The 18,266-nt window shown below is 48.5% G+C and overlaps 2 protein-coding genes across 4 annotated transcripts in view; both read left to right on the top strand.

The window, feature by feature from the left end:
• TSPAN32 (tetraspanin 32) overlaps positions 1-3,079 on the top strand; it is a 35,856-nt gene extending 32,777 nt beyond the window's left edge. For both annotated transcript variants that reach the window (XM_064513135.1, XM_026092719.2), the window contains one exon: positions 1,071-3,079. In XM_064513135.1, the coding sequence (XP_064369205.1) occupies positions 1,071-1,166 (96 nt within the window). In that variant the 3' untranslated portion in view covers positions 1,167-3,079. The remainder of the gene's footprint in view (positions 1-1,070) is intronic.
• Positions 3,080-6,136: 3,057 nt separating this feature from the next.
• Positions 6,137-18,266, top strand: part of CD81 (CD81 molecule) — a 48,392-nt gene continuing 36,262 nt past the window's right edge. Inside the window, exon 1 of one of the 2 annotated variants that reach the window (XM_026092717.2) lies at positions 6,137-6,190. In XM_026092717.2, coding sequence (XP_025948502.1) covers positions 6,152-6,190 — 39 coding nt within the window. In that variant the 5' untranslated portion in view covers positions 6,137-6,151. Of the gene's footprint in view, positions 6,191-13,779; positions 13,935-18,266 lie in introns of those variants that run through there. The other variant, XM_064513136.1, reaches the window with a different exon arrangement.

Below are 18,266 nucleotides of genomic sequence, written 5' to 3'. Positions count from 1 at the left end.
GTCTGATCTAGCATATTTTTACTTGCACAGTTATGTGTGTTCATACAGAGCTTTAGTATTAAGGCTTTATTGACTTTTGGTGTAGCTGAGCTGTTTCTCAGAAAATCTTCAGGAGACATAGTGTGAAGTCACCTATGAATATCTGGTGTTGCTTTCTAATTTTTCTTGGGTATAGGAGAAATCTCACTTCAGCTGTGCTCAGACAGAAGTGGGAGCATATCTCTTTCTCACAGCTTGATGCTATAGCCAGATAACGTGACCGTCTTTGAAGTACACGCGGGAGGAAATCTCGCCGCAAGGCTTGCCATTGTGATGGCAGGATGCGAAGGAAGCGTGTGATGGCTGGTACAGCTGTGCTGATGTCACCGTCCCTCCAGCTAACAATGAGCTCTTCGCAGATGTGCCCGAAGCGCGCCCCGCTCAAAGGCACTCTCACGTGAAGGCAGACTCTTCAGAAGAGCGCGTTGTCGCAGCCCGCATCATGCTTCCCACAGCACCCTTACCTTTGATAAGCTGCCTGTGTAAATCCCGATGTGTGGTCGGACACCGCTGCACAGTTATATATCCCGGTCAGCAACTCAGAATACTACAATGCAAAGGAAGTGTATCGTCTTCGTGATGCTTCAGAGTCATGCACGTGCATGGTTCTTCTTTTTTAAGCTCCAAACAACATATGAGGATTTTCTTTTCCTATTTTGTTTTCATAAAAGGCTATTGTAAGATATATGTTTGTTTGCACAGAGGAATGTTTTGTGGCAGGAATTTGAGATCTGAATTTCCTGGCTGCTTCTCATTTTTGGTATTTTTAGGGCTGCAGTTTGAGCCATGCTGTGCTAATTCCAATCAGATGCTTTAACCACATGTTTTTCCTTTCTGTTGTGTTGGAGTTACGGTGTTCACCATTTTGCTGAAAAACAGCTCTTTTAACAAAAATGTGACATTTAAATACATAACAAGTTCAGAAATGCCAAGTGAACTAACAGGCAATACTTATCTTTTTTTCATGTGGCTGAAGCATCATAATCAGTATAGTATTTAACTATTTGCCTATCTCATTTACTTGCTTTTAGGTTTATGGGATGATTTTAACTTCATTCCTCTACTTCTCCATCCACTTCAGCAACAATCTAGACCGGAAAGGCAAATACACCCTGCGAGAAAGGTAGAAATCTGTCGACCTGACGTCCCTAGCAGGTAGAGCCAGCTCTTGGCCCAGGAAGCTGCCCGAAGTCGTCCGCAAAATCGCCCGAGGAGGTGTTGCTTGGGGACAGGTGGTGAGACGTGTCACCATTACTCAAGTTACGTGTTTCCCTTTCCGGCACTCCTAGCTGCTGTGCGTTGCAAGCGGATCGCTCCGGATGACACTTCACGGAGTAGCAGTACCACATCTTCTTGGAAAATGGACAAGGACGGAGGGATGCACGTGCCTGGGCTCAGGGATGCAGGCTGCCCCACTGGGCGTGTGGGAAGGACAGGCTGTAGCTCGGTGATCAGGACACGAACGGCCTCCGAGTCAAGACATGGAAGAAAAAAAGAAAGAAAAGCCTAGCAAGCCAAAATCACAGCCTGATCCAATCTGCCTGATTCAGACTTCTCTTGAGCTCTCATCTGAGCAGTTGCCAGTTTCTTGTGACCCAAAAGATGTAACGTTTCTAGGAAGACAGCTTTGGATTGCAGCCCGGGACAAATCCTTAGCTGTCAGCAGATATGCTTACACTGAGCGTGGCACTGCTAATGGGAAATGTGTTCTCCAACCTGGACGCTCTTCATTATTGACTTTGGGCAGGTTTCTAATCATATTTAAGTATCTAGGCATCCAGCAGCCATTGTTTTTTTTCCTAATTTCTTCCCTAACTTCAAATACTAGCTGACTTACAGAGTTCTTGGTATAAACTAGAAAAAAAAATTAAAGCAATGCATGAATTATAAAAAGTACAACCAGAATAAGGACGTATCACTTCTCCTTTTTAATGCTATACACCATTTCTGATTCTTAGGATTCAGTCCATCTCCTGGAGCTTGATGTTGCATCAATTTTATACTGGTTTGTTCAACTTATTGCCTTAGTTCCCTATCTATCTCTCTTCATTAACCTACCATGCTGTGAAATACAAAAGGACTTTGATACTACATATGCACAGGATTTGCGTTTAAAATCTGTAAGAGAATGGGACTGATCTCCAGCCAGGTTAGCAATACAGTGTCCAACTCCACATCCTCATTGTATCTCTTTATCAATAATAAGCTTAAATAGAAATTTGAAAAGTCTCAACTGAAGAACTCGGCTTCTCAGTCTAGCTAATCCGACGGGTTCCTGTCGTGCTTTGCCCTTGTTGCAAAGAGGCAGAGCCACTTCTGAGCTGAAAACCGTAATTGCAACAGCCATAAGGTTTACAGCAGGTTTTCCAACAGGAACTAAATCTATGTGAAATGGTTTTTGAAGTAACAGCAGCTTTCAGAAGCTTTCCTTCACTTTGTCATTTACCCATGGAAAACAGTAAAGGGCAATGCTTTTTTGAAACAAATGAGGAGACCCCAGTGCTGATGTCCAGGGCAATTTCTGGCCCTCAGCTGTAGACTGTTACACATGTAAAAGCAGCAGTACAGCCTACAGTACCTTTCCTAACCTGGTTAGTATTTGAACAAGGCTGCAAATATCTTGCATGGGGAAGAACTGCACTAAGGGAGGAAGGGCTGTAGGTCCTAATCCTGCGCCCTTGGAATGAGCAGAGTTTCGCTGCTGACTTTGCTGGAAGCAGGATCGAGTTCACTCTGCTCGGAAGCACTACTCAGGCTACCTCCTGGCAGTCACCAACGTGCCGCTGTCTAGCAGGGATTTGGCAGCAATATGCTTACCCTAGCAGCTGCACTCGCAAGCATATACCCACTTTCCAGTAGCAGAAAGATTCAGAGGGGTGTGTGTATGTATAGAGAGTTTTGAGGCTATCGCTCTCTAGAGATGGACAATGTCCATTGTGAGCTCTAGCTGCTATTGTCAGGGCTAATGCTATTGTTCTGCAGGCCAGCTGGCAGCTCGTGTGACTCGTGGTTGTCTCAATAAAAATGAGTTTCTTGCGCAGGGCTGTCGTTCTTTCTTTTTTCTGCAACGCACAAGGCTGTCTGGATTGCTTGGGTGTTCGAGGAATGAACAAGTCGTCAGTGATCCTTTCGGTGCTGGGAAGAGATATTCCCTGTGCAGCTGGCACGCGCCTGCCGCCCAAGCGTGCCTGAGCAGCGGAGACGGAGATGACTGCATCGATCCTTCTGAGGAAGAGGAGCCCGCCAGTTGGAGCGCCTCTTTGGCTGTTTGTCACTGACCTCATCAGCCTCCTGCCACCAACAACTGGCTAATGTGAGAGCAGTCATGTCCTTCCTAAGGAATAATGCAAGCAGAGACAGGAGAAGAAGTTTAAGGACACATCTAAGTGATAAATAAAGAGCAGAGTACTTATATAAAAGCAATCTCTGACATTCCGCTTGGAAACTGGAAGAAAGGCTTTTGATTAGGGGTTTTTTTTGGTGTTTAAGTTTTTTTATTTTTTAAACATTGGATGTTCAGGTCTTACTCCTTTTGCACCACTGTCTGGGGGCTGCAGAACTAATGATATTCTGCCATATCAAAAACTGGAGATTCAGCAAATAATAGACAGTGTTTGATCAATGTGGGTTACCTGCTTAAACTTGTTTAAGGCTAAAGTCCAGTAGGAGAAAAGATATCCTTGTTAAGCTTTAACAGCGTGATTAACAGCCCTACGTGCTCCTCCTTCCCACACCAAATTTTGACGTAAAGTGATGAGTATGGACAAGAGTAGCCTGTACATAATAAAGAAATGGGAAAGGACTAGAATCCCCTTCCCCCTCTCTCTTTTCCCTTGTGTCATTTGTGATCACTGGAACTTCATCAGAAAAGTGGGTAAGTTCTAGCACTTGCTATGTGCATGTATATATAGTCATATAAAAGTGCATGTGTATTTTCATACAAAACTTTTTCATACACATATATGCATGTATCTGTGTAGAGCTGCAGTTTTCACACCTGTGCAGTGGTTTTTGTTCCAGAGGCAGCAGGGTTGAGACTGTGACTTGCACCAGACCTATTCACGGAGGGGCTCATGTGCCTGGAGCGTGGCCGCTCCTTCCTCGAAGGAAGAATCGCACTGGAAACCTGCAGTCGCTTCCCCCAGAGTGGCTGGCAGTGCCTTTCCTTCTGAGGCTCTCATAGCTGTCCAGGGGGTTTTGGTGATGACTTCTTTTTTCTTTTAAAGATTTATTTGGGGTATGGGTGGGAAATGTTCTAAGCTTACAACAAGTAAACTGGCTTTGGTTTTTAAAATGAAAAAAAGTAATAATCCAACACAGCATAAACTAAAAAGACTATGGTCTGTATATATGCGCTAGCAGTTTCATGATCTTTATTCCCATTCCACATGTTTCCAAATACCCTGGAGTTTTCATGCAAGGAGAAGCATCTTTAACGAGCCTGTGACAGAGCAGCGCTCAGCGGGACGCTGCATTTAGCCTGGTTCCCCAAGGGAAAGACGTTCACCGTGAGATGGTCGCAGTTGCTGCCAGCACGCCTGTGTGCGGGGAACCCACCGCGTCCGAGCTCGCTGGCCGGGATTTCCTGCAGCGGCCGTGGGAAGAGGCTGGTGAGTAGAAACAGGGTCCTTTTGGGGCCCTTGCTTGCCCCTGCCGAAATGCTCGTGGCTTTGCAGGGTGAGGTGGGGGCACCCCAGAAACTGTGGTGCAGCAGCTTAGTCAATGGGTGAGGGCTGATGGTGGTAAAGCATTGCTAGAAACTTTGCTCACAACTTATTGCGGAAAAGTGCAGCATTATAACTTTCTTTTAAAAAAATAAGTAAATAAATCATGCATTAGACAGTGGCTGCTCACATAACAGCTGTAACTTTAATGCTGTGGCTGGTGCTGGAGAAAGAAAGCAGGGAGTTAAGTGGTGATGCTGTGCTTATGCATCTCATGCCCCAACAGATACAGTCACTCAGGGCTGAGGAGGATGGGCTGAGCCCTTAAAAACCAGCCAGAGACCAAATAGCAATTATCTTAGTTATTTTTAATTACTAAAAGAGCATTTTTGCTCTGGACAAGTTAAAAGCGCAGAGCGTGTTTAAGCGCTGTCATTGAAAGCGTGGCCTCTGCCGGAGGAGCCACCGGGGTCGGGAATGCGATAGTAAAAACAGCACACGGGCTGCACTGCTGATGCCAAACGGCACAACCAGCAATGCCCCTGCAGAAGTCGCGAGGCAGGGAAACGTGCCAACACAGGGGAAAAAAAATCTCTCCCTGCCTTGCAGTTGATGCGTTTTGCGCTTGCTAGTCCTTCGCTTGCTCCCTGCTGTGGGCAGATCGCAGTTCCTGTGCGGCAAAAGCAAAGCCCCAGTAACCTACTTGCAAGCGCTGCGGAGACTTGCCCGGTGCGAGGAGAGCGACAGAGATTTCGCCTGAGAACAAGCACGGAGCTCGCCAGTGGGAACGCGAGACTAACAGCCGGGCTGGGGAACACCTGCAGACCCGGGTCGCCTTCCCCGCGTTTTTACAAGAGGAAGCCGGCTGTTAGAAGCACATCAATGCTCAAACTGCAGTAGAAACGAAATCCTTATTTGTAGCTATAAGCAAGAAAAAAAGGCTAAAGGTGCAAAGTCAAATACTCAACTGTGAATTGGCTCCAGTCAATTGTCAGTTAAGCTCCAACAGTTGTCGATTAGTTCCACCAAGGCCGCCGGGGCAAGCGCAGTTTGGCCCGTCTGCGTGCAGGCAGATGCTGGCCGGGAGCTGCCGTCTGCCCAGAAGTAAAGCCAGCGTAGAGGGGAGCCGGCTGACTTGCACAGGAGCCGTGGGCACATGGCGCTTCTGCTCTTATTCACACCCAGGGCAAGAGAAGATGCTTACGAACAAGTCATTTTTAGAGGCTTATAATCTGGCAATTTTGGGTGGACCTCTGCACCTTTGGGGTAGCAAGGAAGCATCTCCTGTCAAGCTAAAACTGCATTTCCAAACTTATAGAGATATTAAATACTTCTGAAGAAAAGATTGATAGATCTTGATTGATAATTTTTTTTTAACAGGTGCAGAAACAGCACGTTTTGAAAACCAGCCTGTTGCAGTTTTCCTCTAGAAATTCAGCCAGTGGTAGATGCTCCAGGTGGGGAAACTTCAGCTTGTACAGTTGGAGGTAGGTAAGGTAAAAAGCCCCTTTGAAAACACAGTCCTGTCATAAGTACCCTGCAACTTTGATAAGTGTTGTTGCTGGTCTCTCTTTTAGTAAAATGCTGTACTAGGATGAAAAGGGTTGTATTTTTTTTTTTTAATGTCTTGTTCCTCTCCTGGGAGGATTAGTAAGCAGCAGCCAGTATTAACCTCATCTGTTGAGAGATGTTATATCGGGTAGGATGGTGGGGCAAAGTGCAGAGAAAGGAGGGGGAGCTGACGAGGAACGTTGGAGGCAGAGGCTGTTTTGGAAAAATACATGCATTGCATGTTTTAGAGCTTTAGGAGGTAGCTGCCAAACCCATGACTAGTTACAGGCCTGTGGAGGAGGCCCGTCCTGACTGTGTTCTGGGTCGCTCTGCTCTCCGACGCGCTCTTGCCCCTCGCAAAGCCTGGGTGGAGGCACCTCAGATGGCCCGGCTCTCCCAGCGTCGCGGGGCTGAGCACAGCCCCCTCGTGTCGACCCCTCATCCTCTGCCTGGGAGTACGAGCGCTCTGCAGAGCCATGATTAGACTTTGGGCCAGGAAACTCCAGAAATGTTCAAAAGAAAAAAAGAAAAAAAACTTAATAAGGAACAGCTGCTTCCAGCTTCGTGGTGTCAATGCAAGGCTTATGTTTACATTCTGGGCTGTCTTTAGTCACCCAAAGGTGTCTGGGACTGTTGGGCAAATTAATGCTCTGAGGTAATCTGCAAATCAACCCCCACCAGGAGAGTTATCATGAGAAAAAGATCTTTCTATGGGAAAGATGCAGGGTTGTTGCTCAGCTTGCGTGAAATCTGTACATTTTGGAAGAAATATTTTAAGCTGAGCCCAGAGGTGACCACTACAACCAATATCTTCTTGTGTTCAGGGTGCTATTCTCTTAGACCTAGGCAAGCAAGAAGGCAAGGTCTTTTCTGGTGTTTTTGCTAGGAAAGTGAATATCCCAGCTTCACACCCCAGATTTAGCAATATCTGGGTGGCTGTGTGCCTTTACCAGTATCTGGTTGTGCTGGTGCAGCTTTGAATAGCGGGTGCGTTAGTGAAAATGGGGAAGCCTTCAGAAGGACTCCGATTTAATGGAAAACTGGTCCAGAACCTGTATTAGGAATTCAGAAGAGAACAGGAGGGAAAGAGAGGTGCAGTCCTGCCCTGCCAGCGTATTTCGTGTTGCCCTTCTATCGTGATTGTAAGCTCCTTGGGCAGAGATTGCGCTCAGCTGTGTTTCGTGTTGAACAAACTAGGATAAAGCTGCGTGGCTGGCATTTGCGCTGGCAGCCTCGTGGCTACGTACAGGGTTAACATCCTGTCGCTTCTACCGGGAATGGCAAATTACAGATCTGGCACCTTTCCCTCCTCCCGGCTGGCTCTCACTTTAACCTTCCCTTAGGTTATTTACATTATTCTAAGGCAAAATCCCCCCTGCCTCCCCTTAGCATAACTAAGGGCTCTATTGTTTAACCTCTAAGTACACCAGCTTGCTCGTGGACATGCTCATTTTCTTTTTAGCCCTGTTACATTAGCAATAAGCTATTCCCTCCTACTCCGCATTCACCTACTAATGAATTATACATTGATTGTACAATAGAAGCTCTGTGGCCTTAGCGGCGGGCTGGGCTCCCGCTTTCACACAGCAGAGCAAAGAGCGAAGCGTCCTGCAGAAACGCAACTGGCCCCAGCTACAACTCGGCCTTGGATGCGTTGGAAAAAATGAGTGTTCGCTTTCTGGTTAGAAAGCAGAAGCGCCTGAGCTGGCGAGAGGGAGCGTCTGCCCTGGATTGGGAAACGGGCTTGGGAATTCCTGGCGTTTCCTCTGAAGCTCCAGGGATGTCCCTGGGTCTCCTCCCAGCAGACCTCTGCTTCTGAAGGCAGCTTTCCTATCTGTTTTGAATGCTTCAGGAGGAGCCGATGCTGCTCCTCCACAACACCCTCTCTCCCCTCCTCCTCCTCATTATATAACTCAATCCATCACCATAGATACGTTGATATAAATATTTAAATATGGCAGGGAGACAGGCTGCGCGGACAGGAACCATTTGCTGAGTTTATTAGAAACAGAAACTTCAGGCACAGCTACAGGTTTCTGCTTGCCTCACCCCCCCCCCCCAAAAAAAAAAAAAAAAAAAGCTGACAAAAAAAAACCCACAAGCCCCTGTGCTAAAATGGTGCTTCAGATGAATTGGCAGACCAGGGCAAGGGGATTTTCCAACCCATCTTCTGAAGCGAAGGCACCAGCTGCTCCCTCCAGAGTGCAAAAAGCATCCTCTGGAAGTGTCTTCTCCTTAGATATGTGTATTAGACTTATTCTATATTTTTATTTAAAATGAAAGCATTAGCTGAATAGGTAGCGATGCGCACGTATGAATCGTTGCCCGCGTTAGTCCTCTGCTTCGCCTGCCCTGAGCAACATCTCTGTTCCTCCACCCTCACCTCCGCCCGGCTGCTTGGGGGATATTTGGGATAGGGTCGAGGTGGCGTCTGCAACGCAAAGGGCTGGTTTTTGTTTTGTTTTTTCTTGGCTGTTTCTTTGCTGCTGCGTGTACCAGTTTCCCAGGCTTCCCAGTGATACCCAGCGCGTGCTCCATCTCTGTTGAGATGGGGGAGAGCAGGGAGGAGAAAAGTCAGGTCTTCTGCCCTTGCTTTTTGCAGTGTCTGACCCTAAAACAGAGGTGAACGGGGAAAGGGAAAAGGCAGGACACGCTCTGCAATAGGTAGCAGCACTGCCTGGCTCCCCGAAAGAGCGTGCTGGACCTCGCGCGAGGGCAGCAGCAGGCACAGACCTGCCTGGTACAAAGAGCAGTGCTGTGGGGAGGAGGTCGCGTTTGGAGGGGTGCAGCATTTGGGGCACGTTGAGCATGAATAAACCATTTCTGCACGTGGCAAAGCCTCTTCGCACCCAGCACCAGCCTTTGGGCGCACTCAGCCAAGGTCTTTTGCTTGCAATGTTGCCTCTTCACTGCCCTGTTCGTTGTAAACTTAATTTTGTGCCTGTCTGTGCAGCTTTGGTGCTGCTGTGTTTTCCTTTTCCCCCTATACTGCTTGTTTGCCAGTGACCTTAAGCTATCTGGAACCACTAGAAGCTGAGTTATAAGCTATAATTAAATGTCACTGGCGCGGCTTCTCCTGAGGGTGATGTAGCTTTACCTTCTCGTTAACATAGGCTGGTGTCTATGCTGTGCAATTTGCCCCAAGCAGTCATCTAAGGCCCTCGCTCAGGTCCGTACCTTGAGCGAGAGCATCCCATGCTGTTCTCTGACCAGGGAATTGGTACGTCACTTGGCTCAGCCAACCTCCTGCAAGATGAGTTTCTACGTGTTTCAATACAGTCTCTTTTGATACATCTCCAAAATGTCCTACTTAAAGATACTTGCTGATGGTGTTTTTTTGTGGTGTGGGTTTTTTTCTTCCAATTGCCATAGGTAAATTGGAAATCCAGACTATTTCTTTTATATCTTCCACAAAAAGTGAGATGCAGTGATAACACCTGACTAGGATTTCACCCGCAAAATAACATGTGTTTTATCATGCTATTTTGTAATCAGACATTTGGGTGGGGGTATTTTCTGCACTAGCCAGGAGGAGGATGGAAGAGGAAGGTTGAGCAGTAGGATTGTCGTGTGACCAGAAAACACGCAGCCGTAGCTCTGCATTGAATTAGGATCGCGTCAGCCGGAGCAGACGAGGAGCTTCCCTCCGGCCTCTCGGATTGCCCGGAGGCACCAGGCGCAACCTCAGGGTTGCGTGTTTAGAGCCAGGCTTGATGATGATTGCTTTACACCCTCATAGCCAGCTTTCCAAGTATGCTCCTGAGGAGGGGGAGGAAACAGGCCCATCTTCCCCTTTTTTTTTTTAACCTGGAGCTGCTGGGAGGGCTGGAGAGCATCTGCCCTCTGCAAACAGGCACCCCAAAGCCACCGAGTCCCAGCGGTGAGGGACTGCCTTGGAAAAGCAGGGTTGGGAGGCAGTTCAGCTGCATGTTTGTTTTAACAGACCCTAGTGAGTCATAGCCATAGATGTCAACTATGCCAAAACCCACAAGCATGACACTTGCTTTTATAAACAGCATCCAAAAAAGAGAAAAAGAAAAAAAAAAACACGCAGATGGAGAAAAACACTGCAAACATCTCTGGTCTCTGCTTCTTTACTCTGTTTAAAAAAGTAATTGCAAGAGCAAATTTAAATGGCTGCTCTTGGGTTGTTTGTTGTTGTTGATTGCTCGTGCTGTACTTTTTAGACCCGGATTTAAACTTATCACAGTCTCAGTGGTGCAAGGATGGCTAGTTTCTTTAGAGATTTTTCTGAACTGCCTGCAGCTGACTTCAGTGTGAGTGAATATGCATTAGCATGGTGTGTATTGCTGAAGGCCTGAACCCAAGCGATCAGGCAGAGGGGCTGCCGTCCTCCCAAAGAAGGAAGTCGTCAACCCTGTTCATAGCGCTTTCACCCGCTAACAGTGCATGACACAGATACGTGAACCTAACCTGTGAAAATCCGTTTTACTTATTTATACAAAAGCATTTTATAGAGAGCTGATAAAGCTGCAAAGAGTCTTTGAAATACATTGAAATACATGTACACTGTATAGCAAGTACTGCAACATGGCATGAATGTACAACAGCTGAAATCACATGTAATCGTGGGAAACAGTATATGTTATCTTGGCACTGTGCCATGACTTATTTCTGTACATTAAGGTCAAAGTTTTCAAATATACCCTACTGAGCGGTTTGAAAAATATGTATAAATTTTGGGCAAAGCTTGAAACCACTTTCCGCTTGCAAGTTTTAGAGAGGATTTTGTTGGTATGGTCAGATGTGTGAACACAGTTTAGACTTGGTAGGTTTTAGCCTATAACTGGGGACTTAATCAACATATGTGATCAAGGGACTGTGCTACTTTCTCTTCCTCTCTGGTCCTTGCCATCAGGGCCCAGATCTGTTACTGGAGCCATGGGCAACACATGGCTTAAACATAGGCTAAAGAAAGATCCCATAAATAGGACTATATTAGCCCTAAACTGAATTATTTATTAATACAATTTTTAAAGCACATGAAAAGGTTTATTTCACCTTTGCCGATTTACTTTCTTTTTTCTCTCATGTATGGAAATAAAGTGAAAGAGGACAAGAGCAGCAACAAAGTCTAAGTTCCCTTGAAATAGTTTAAATGCAAACTGTGGCCGTGATTACAGTTGGGGTTGCCGCCTGTCTCGCATGCAAAAGCTGATTCAAGGATCTCTTTCTGTACTAAAATTTTCTTCCTTAATCGCTGGGCACTTGGTGTGCTGCCGATTAAGTTCTTATCAGTTTGCAGTTGGCTCCTTCCTCTCCGCTTCAGACTTTCCAAAATCGTGCCTCTGGGAGTTTGAGGCTTTTTTATTTTTCTTTTTGGAAACAGTCATCTACAGACATGAGAAGCAACTCGGTTCACATAGCCTCGATGAGGCAATCCGCTACTGCTTTACATATTTCTGGTGCGCTTGGGAATCCAGAATTCAAAATCTCTGTAGGGTGGTGCATGGCCGGTCTTTTCCTGGTAGTGTAGGACACCATTAACCTAGCAGTGCCCCAATGCCAAATCTAAAGCGTTAATCTCCTCCTGCTATGGATATTTTATCCAGTATATCTGCTTAGCTCTTTTGCGCTGTGAACTGTCTTGTTTATGGTCAACTCATATCTTCAAACTCGTTGGTTGTTTGGAGGATGTTTTTGTTTTATGGCTGGAAATGATGGAGGTGATGCAGATGGCTTAATCAGGCATGTAATTTATCTTCTGTCTCAGTGTTAGCGGATATGCTGGGAAATCTGACCTGGTGGCTATCTTAGGAAAAGCCTGTGATTTAAGTCCATACTCCCACAGCTCCTTCTTAGTTTTGAAGAACATGTTAGGCATCTCATCAAAGCAGTTGCTCTAATTGCTTCCTTTCTTTGCCACTAGAGATGCTTTTGTCAAATCCATGCCGGCTCCTTTCTTGACAGAGTTCCCGATCTGTGCAGAGGAAGGACTTTGTGGGATCCTATGGTGTAGCGAGGGAGCAGCCTCAGTATCTCGCCGCTCCGTGGCTCTCACCAGCTCAGTTTATCCTGATTAGTAGGAGCCGCACAGGATGCTGTCACCATAATCAGATGGATTGTATGGATAATTTGGGATAGCAGTTATGTGCATAAATAGCCTTGTGAACCTCTGGCTTCTTTGGTAGGGAGGGATGAGTGAATACAGTGTAGAGACAAAGGGTTTATGCATCCATGGCAAGCCCACAACAGGGGAGGTATTCAGCATAACTAATTGGGGAACTGGGCCACTCTCTATTCGTCTCTGGTCCCCACCTCCGTAGAGCACTGTGGGCTATTAATGAGCGGTAAAAAGCATAAAGAAAGGTTCAATAGATGAGACAGAGTCCTGAAATAACTTGGTGATGAGGGTAATGGGATGATTTTGGAAGCATGTTGACTCATCTTCAGTCTACATGTGTAGAAAATGTGTGCTCAACTAACAGATCAAATTCCAGTGTATGGGAATTACGGATGCATTCAGAGCCTGAAAGTTTCAGGCTCCAAATCGGGTATCTGACATGCTCTTGCTGGAGGAAAGCACCCAGGCAAGAAACAAGGTAGTTTTCCAGTTAAGATTTTGCCATTGTGCGCCACGTTTGGCTCCTGACGGCGACAGGCGCCTGCAGGGCTTTGGTCAAGTTGCCTCACCTCCTTGGCCAAGAAATTTGCCAAGGCGCGGGAGTGCCCACCTGAGCACCTGAAGGCACCAGAGCTCCTCCTGCTCTGTGGACATTAAACATTTAGCGTGGAAAGGCCCCAACCTTTGTTGGAGCAGCTGATTGCTGCCTTTGTAAGGAGTCCTCTTACGTTATGATTTTGTGAATGACTGTCCCGCACCTCAAAGACGCTGCTGAGCTTGCAGTAAGCGTAGCGTCGTTGGGGTCAGAGGAAGTGACAGGGCCAGGGACGAGGAAGTGGGCAGAACTGTGCTTCAGCCAGAAGATCGGGAAGTTTCCCAGTGCTTGTCTTGCCAGGCTTTATTTATCTATCTATTAACTGAAATTTCTAAGCCATAATGCCGGGCTTACTTGAACTGTGAACGTACATGACCCGAATCTTTGGGTCACACGAGCGTTTGTGGGGTTGCCACCAATAACCGAGCAGGCTCTCCCGAGCAGCTCCGCTGAACTGGGGACAGTTTCTTGCGGTGACAAAGCTGGGCCAAAAAAAAAGAAAAAGAGAAAAAGCAAAAAAAAAAAAAAAAAAAAAAAAAAGGCAAAAGAGTTGGTAAGATCCAGAGCTTGATGGAAAACAGAAGACTTGGGGCAGGAATGAGGAAACGCTTTTCTGCACTGAGAACTATTTTAATCTAAAATATATATATATTTTAAAAATCTATTTTTTTTATTTTTTTTTTTTCTTTTTTTGCTGCGGCCCGGTTGCCCCCCCCCCCCCCCCCCGCAGCTCCCCCGCGGGAGCGCTCGCAGGGTGCCGGCCGGGGCCGGGGGGCGGCGCGGCGGGGCCGGGGGCGGGCGGCGGGGCCGGGGCCGGGGCGGGGAGAGCGGCGGCGGCGGTGGGTTATCTCCGCCCGCGCCGCCGCCCCAGCCCGGCAGCAGCAGCAGCCGCCGCGGAGCCGGGAGCCGCCTCGCCTCGCCTCGCCGCGCCGCCATGGGGGTGGAAGGCTGCACCAAGTGCATCAAATACCTCCTCTTCGTCTTCAACTTCATCTTCTGGGTGAGCCCCGGCCCGGGGGGGGGGTCGGGCGGGGGGCGCCGGGCGCTTCGCATCGCGGGGCTGCGGCACGGCTCGCTTGGATTCGCCTTTTTTTCCTTTTTTTTTTCCTTTTTTTTTTTTTTTTTAATCCTAATTAAGATGTGGCCTTCGGATATGGCTTGGGTTTTTTGTACGTCTCCTTTTAATATATGCGCGCACATGTATCTCACTAAATGTGTGTGTGCATATATACATGTGTATATATGAAAGCCCTAAAGCTACATCCGTTTCTGGAAAGGAGGGGAGTAGCCTGCTTTATATATATAAGCATGTGTGTGTGTAGTGCTATAGATGGATAGATTTTTTTTTTCTTTTTTTCCATCTCCTGTTTCCAAATCTGGCAGCTGGCGCTGGCCGCGGCATTGCGAGGGGCCAAGTTGCGAGCCTGGCAGCCGCGCTCCCCTTCCCCGCGGACGGGCGCCGGGGGGTTTTCTCCCATACCGCGCACGGAGCTGGGGAAGGGGGTGCACGGGGGGGCTGTAGCAGGGTTTGTTGCTGCGGGTTTGTGCCGACGGAGCTTATGAAATCAGTGCGCGTTAGAGAGCAAGAGATAACGCGAGGCGAAGGGAGGAGAGGCGCTGCTCAAAGCTTGTGTCGCGGCTGAGCTGGAGAAGCGAGGGTGCGTAAAACCTGGGCGACTCGGGCCGTTTCTTGCCGTCCTCCCAGGCGGGAGAGGCCGTGGGGACCGCGGCACCGTGCTCCTGGCTGCCGTTGCCGGAGCCGGGTCGGCAGCGCCCATCTCCCCCGCCTGGGAAGTTACTCCAGCAGGCAGATTTTGGGGGGGGTGAAGAGGCTTGCTTTCCTGGGGAAGGTTTTCATGAAATAGTTCATTGAGATATGTGACTAATGCAGCGAAAACCTGCGTATCCCGGTTTCTTGGGCACTTTCTGTAAGCGATAAGTTCAATAGGTCTGTCCCAGGTATAAATACCCTCTGGCAAAGACAAGCCAGAGCGAAAAGAAATACTCGCTCTTTACGCGGTGGCCGTCCTCTTCGCGGCCCCCTCCCTGGAGACGTTCTGGGCCCCGATGGAAATAGTAAACAGGGCTGCAAATCTGGAGGCGAGCCGTCACTTCTGATATGCGGCCGGGCATCTGGTTAGTGTACGGTTCCCGCGGCTCCGCCTGGGCGCAGCGGTGGTTCAACACCTCCCTGCTGCTCTGTTAGATGTCTCCTTCCCTGGAAGGTGTTGGCTGCCCGCGGTGGCCTCACGCGCTTCAGCCTGCTCGTCGGTGGGGACCGCTGCCGGCAGCGGGCTGACCCGATCCGGCCGGATCCCGGTGGAGCAGCGCGGCTTCGGAGGCGGCGACGGATCCTCCCGGTTAGGAGGAAGGTTATGGACTTGTGGCTGCTTCCCGTTTTTCACAGTTCTAGGTCAGCAACATCTAGTTCTTCTGATGAAGATAGGAAGAGCGCTCTAAGTCCCTGTATCTGGAAGCAATGAAAGGGAAAAATCTGCTTAAAAAGGCTGCTTTTTTTTTTCGAAAAGGGTATTTGTCATTACTGAAAACTCTATCTCTATACTGAAAACTCTATGATACATATATATATATATATATATATATCATCTCAGGAGTGAGCCCCGGGCCCCAGCCAGTGACAGCTGAGTCCCGAGAAAACACCCTGCTTGTCTGTGCAAGCAGCAAATCAGTTAAGATGTGCCCGTTTGGCCAATGCCCGGTTCTCTTTGCAGAGAATTTTGCCTGGGTTTTTTAACGTTTGCTTCAGCGAACGCAGCCGGGAGGATCAGGGAGCCCGGGGAAGCGAGCAAGGCGCCGATGCCTGGCGGAGGCTGCGTTCGCCGCGGACGGCCCTGCTCGGCTGCAGGCTCCAGCTGCCATAGTCTTTCCGCGGGTCAACGAAATGACCCTGGAGCTGCACAGTGACCCTCCTGCAGAAACCCCCGCCGCCAGCGCATATAGCGCTTATTGCTTCATGTCATCAAGCGCTGTCAGATCCAGCCTGATTTTGGGCTCACCTGGGGCCACCTTTGTTGCTTCATCATTTTCCTTGGTATCGTATCGAGCAAGGGGAAGATGATGAGCTCTGACAGTGATATTAATTGATAAATATGGTATTGCCAGATACAAGATGAATGTAGGACAGTCCTGTTTTTTTTTTTAACCGTTTCTTTCTCCCTTAAAACGACAGGTTAGATATCTGTAGTCTCCTCTCTAAAGTGCCCGAGTGCAGGCTCGCAGCACTGTCCTTATGTTGCTCCTTCCGAGTTCTCATGCTTGTCCAGGGGCTTTTTCTTTCCTCCTTGTCCCGATTTCCTGTCATTCTTGTTGCTGAAGTCATCTGGTACAGATGTAAGGGAAGAATAGTCTTCTAGGTGACAGCGGGGCTGGCCGGAAGGATGTTTGAGGACTTTGCATAGCCATTGTTCCCGAGCAAGCTTGCTCCCTCGCCCCAACCTATGTTGCATTTACAAAACAACTAATCCCTTATAAACTGACCCTTTGTGTCCGAGAGGAATACCAGGTCCTTTCCCTTTCCTTGTCGTGAGCTTTGCTGCCTACCCCTACCCTACTGGGAGGGAGCCTGTTGACGTTAATTCCCTGGAAACATCAGCGAGGGTTTCTCCAGCTGCTTTCAGGCAGAGGTGGGGAGCTCTTTTGCATCATGCATGGTCTTTTCCTGACCCCCTTCTCACCGTGTGAGAGCAGAGAGCTGGGGGTCTGCTTTCACTGGAGTTTTAATGGAGGCATTTTGTGCAAAGGATGCTTCTCTAGTGTAGATGCAGCCTGTACTCCGAGGAGCCTAATTCTCCTAGGGTATTTCTGGAGGGCAGCTGTACTTTTCTCTAAAAAAGCTTCGGCCTGGGTTTGCAAATCTCCAGTCGCATTGGAAGGTGTAGACCATGGCTCCAACAGCAGAAGATGCTGTGGGAGAAGGCGAGGAGGCCCAGCGCGGCTGTGCAGATAACGCGCGCGGTCAGGTCTGTGCTCTCCAGCGGCAGCAAGATGAGCCCGCGAGGGCGAGCGGCGCGGCGCTGGGCGCCGGGGAGGCAGCTCAGCACATCACGCTGTCGTCTGAACTGGGCTGCTGGGCTGCCACCAGTGACAAACGGCAGGTTGAGTGGCTCCCCGCAGCACCTTCCAGCGCTGGCCTGCCCGGCTGCGGGCAGCCACGAGGTGCCTCCTGCGCAGACGGCAAGCTCGGATGATGTTACGTGTCCATCCGTGCGTCCGGGGAGGGTCTGGGAATGAATCCTCCCGTCGTTCTTAAGGGCTGGGCTGGTGTCTTTCCATGACTACCCTGTTCTCACTGCGCTGCGTGTTTCAGGGCTGTTTTCCATTTACCTTAGTCGCTAAGACTTAATTTGCTGGGAACTGCTTCGTTGCAATTAATGGGGCTTTCTGAGAGGCTGGCCAGCTCAGCCATGCTTGAGCAATGGTTCTCATCGTTTTCGTACTTTTTTTTTTTTTTTTTTAAACTTGTGGTCAAGGGGAATTTTGGATTTAACAGTTAGTAGATGTGGTTAACAATAAAACTTGCATTTTCATCTAGGGAGGGATGTTGGTAGCTGTCCCAACCCAGCAATCCTTTTTGCAGTTGGCATTTAAAGGTTAGAAGCTGTAAGGAAAGTACTCGACACAGGTGGTTGAGCCCTTTGCAGGCCGAGGAAAACGCGTGGTGTGGGATTCGTGGTGATGTGGTCATTCCAGCTGGTTAGTATGCGAGGGTCGTTCAGCTGCTTGGACTTATTTGCTTATCATTTGCTTTGCACTGAATTGAGGTCGGTGGTGTTGGCAAAAATAAGCGTGAGGCAGAACCAAAAGTCTGGCAGACACTGCACTTTCCTAGCACGCTAAAAAGAAGCTTACTACCATGCTTGAGAGGAAGAAAGGAAGCAATTCTAAGCCTTAACTGTGTTAACAAATAAGAAAAACTATGATAAGGTTTTAAAGTAGTTCTTTGTCCTGCTGGAGTGTAAATAAACTGACACCCCTCTGGCTTCCTCCCCCTTTCCTTCCCCTGGCAGTGCACTGGGGAAGCTTAACAAAGCGGTTGTGTGGGAAAGTGAAAGGAGAAATCTGCCCCAGTGCCAGTTCCCCAGGTGCCAAAGCAGTCACCTCCGCCGGAGACTTTGGGGGGTTGTTTCTCCCTAGTGGTCCTTGTCCATATGTCTGAAACAGAAGATGCTGGAGTCGATGGAGGATTAAGTAGGAGCGGTGCCTCTGAAGTGAGCAAAACTGCATTGGGCTGTGTTGAGGCAGCGTTCGGCAAACGTTCTGCCTTGCTGCAGAGAAGAAACGATCCCAGTGGGCTATAGAGAAACATCCATTG

This window comes from Dromaius novaehollandiae, chromosome 5, assembly GCF_036370855.1.
Source record: "Dromaius novaehollandiae isolate bDroNov1 chromosome 5, bDroNov1.hap1, whole genome shotgun sequence".
Taxonomy (NCBI): Eukaryota; Metazoa; Chordata; class Aves; order Casuariiformes; family Dromaiidae; genus Dromaius; species Dromaius novaehollandiae.
Note: the sequence above shows the minus strand (reverse complement) of the source record. Positions and strands in the feature narration are given on the sequence as shown.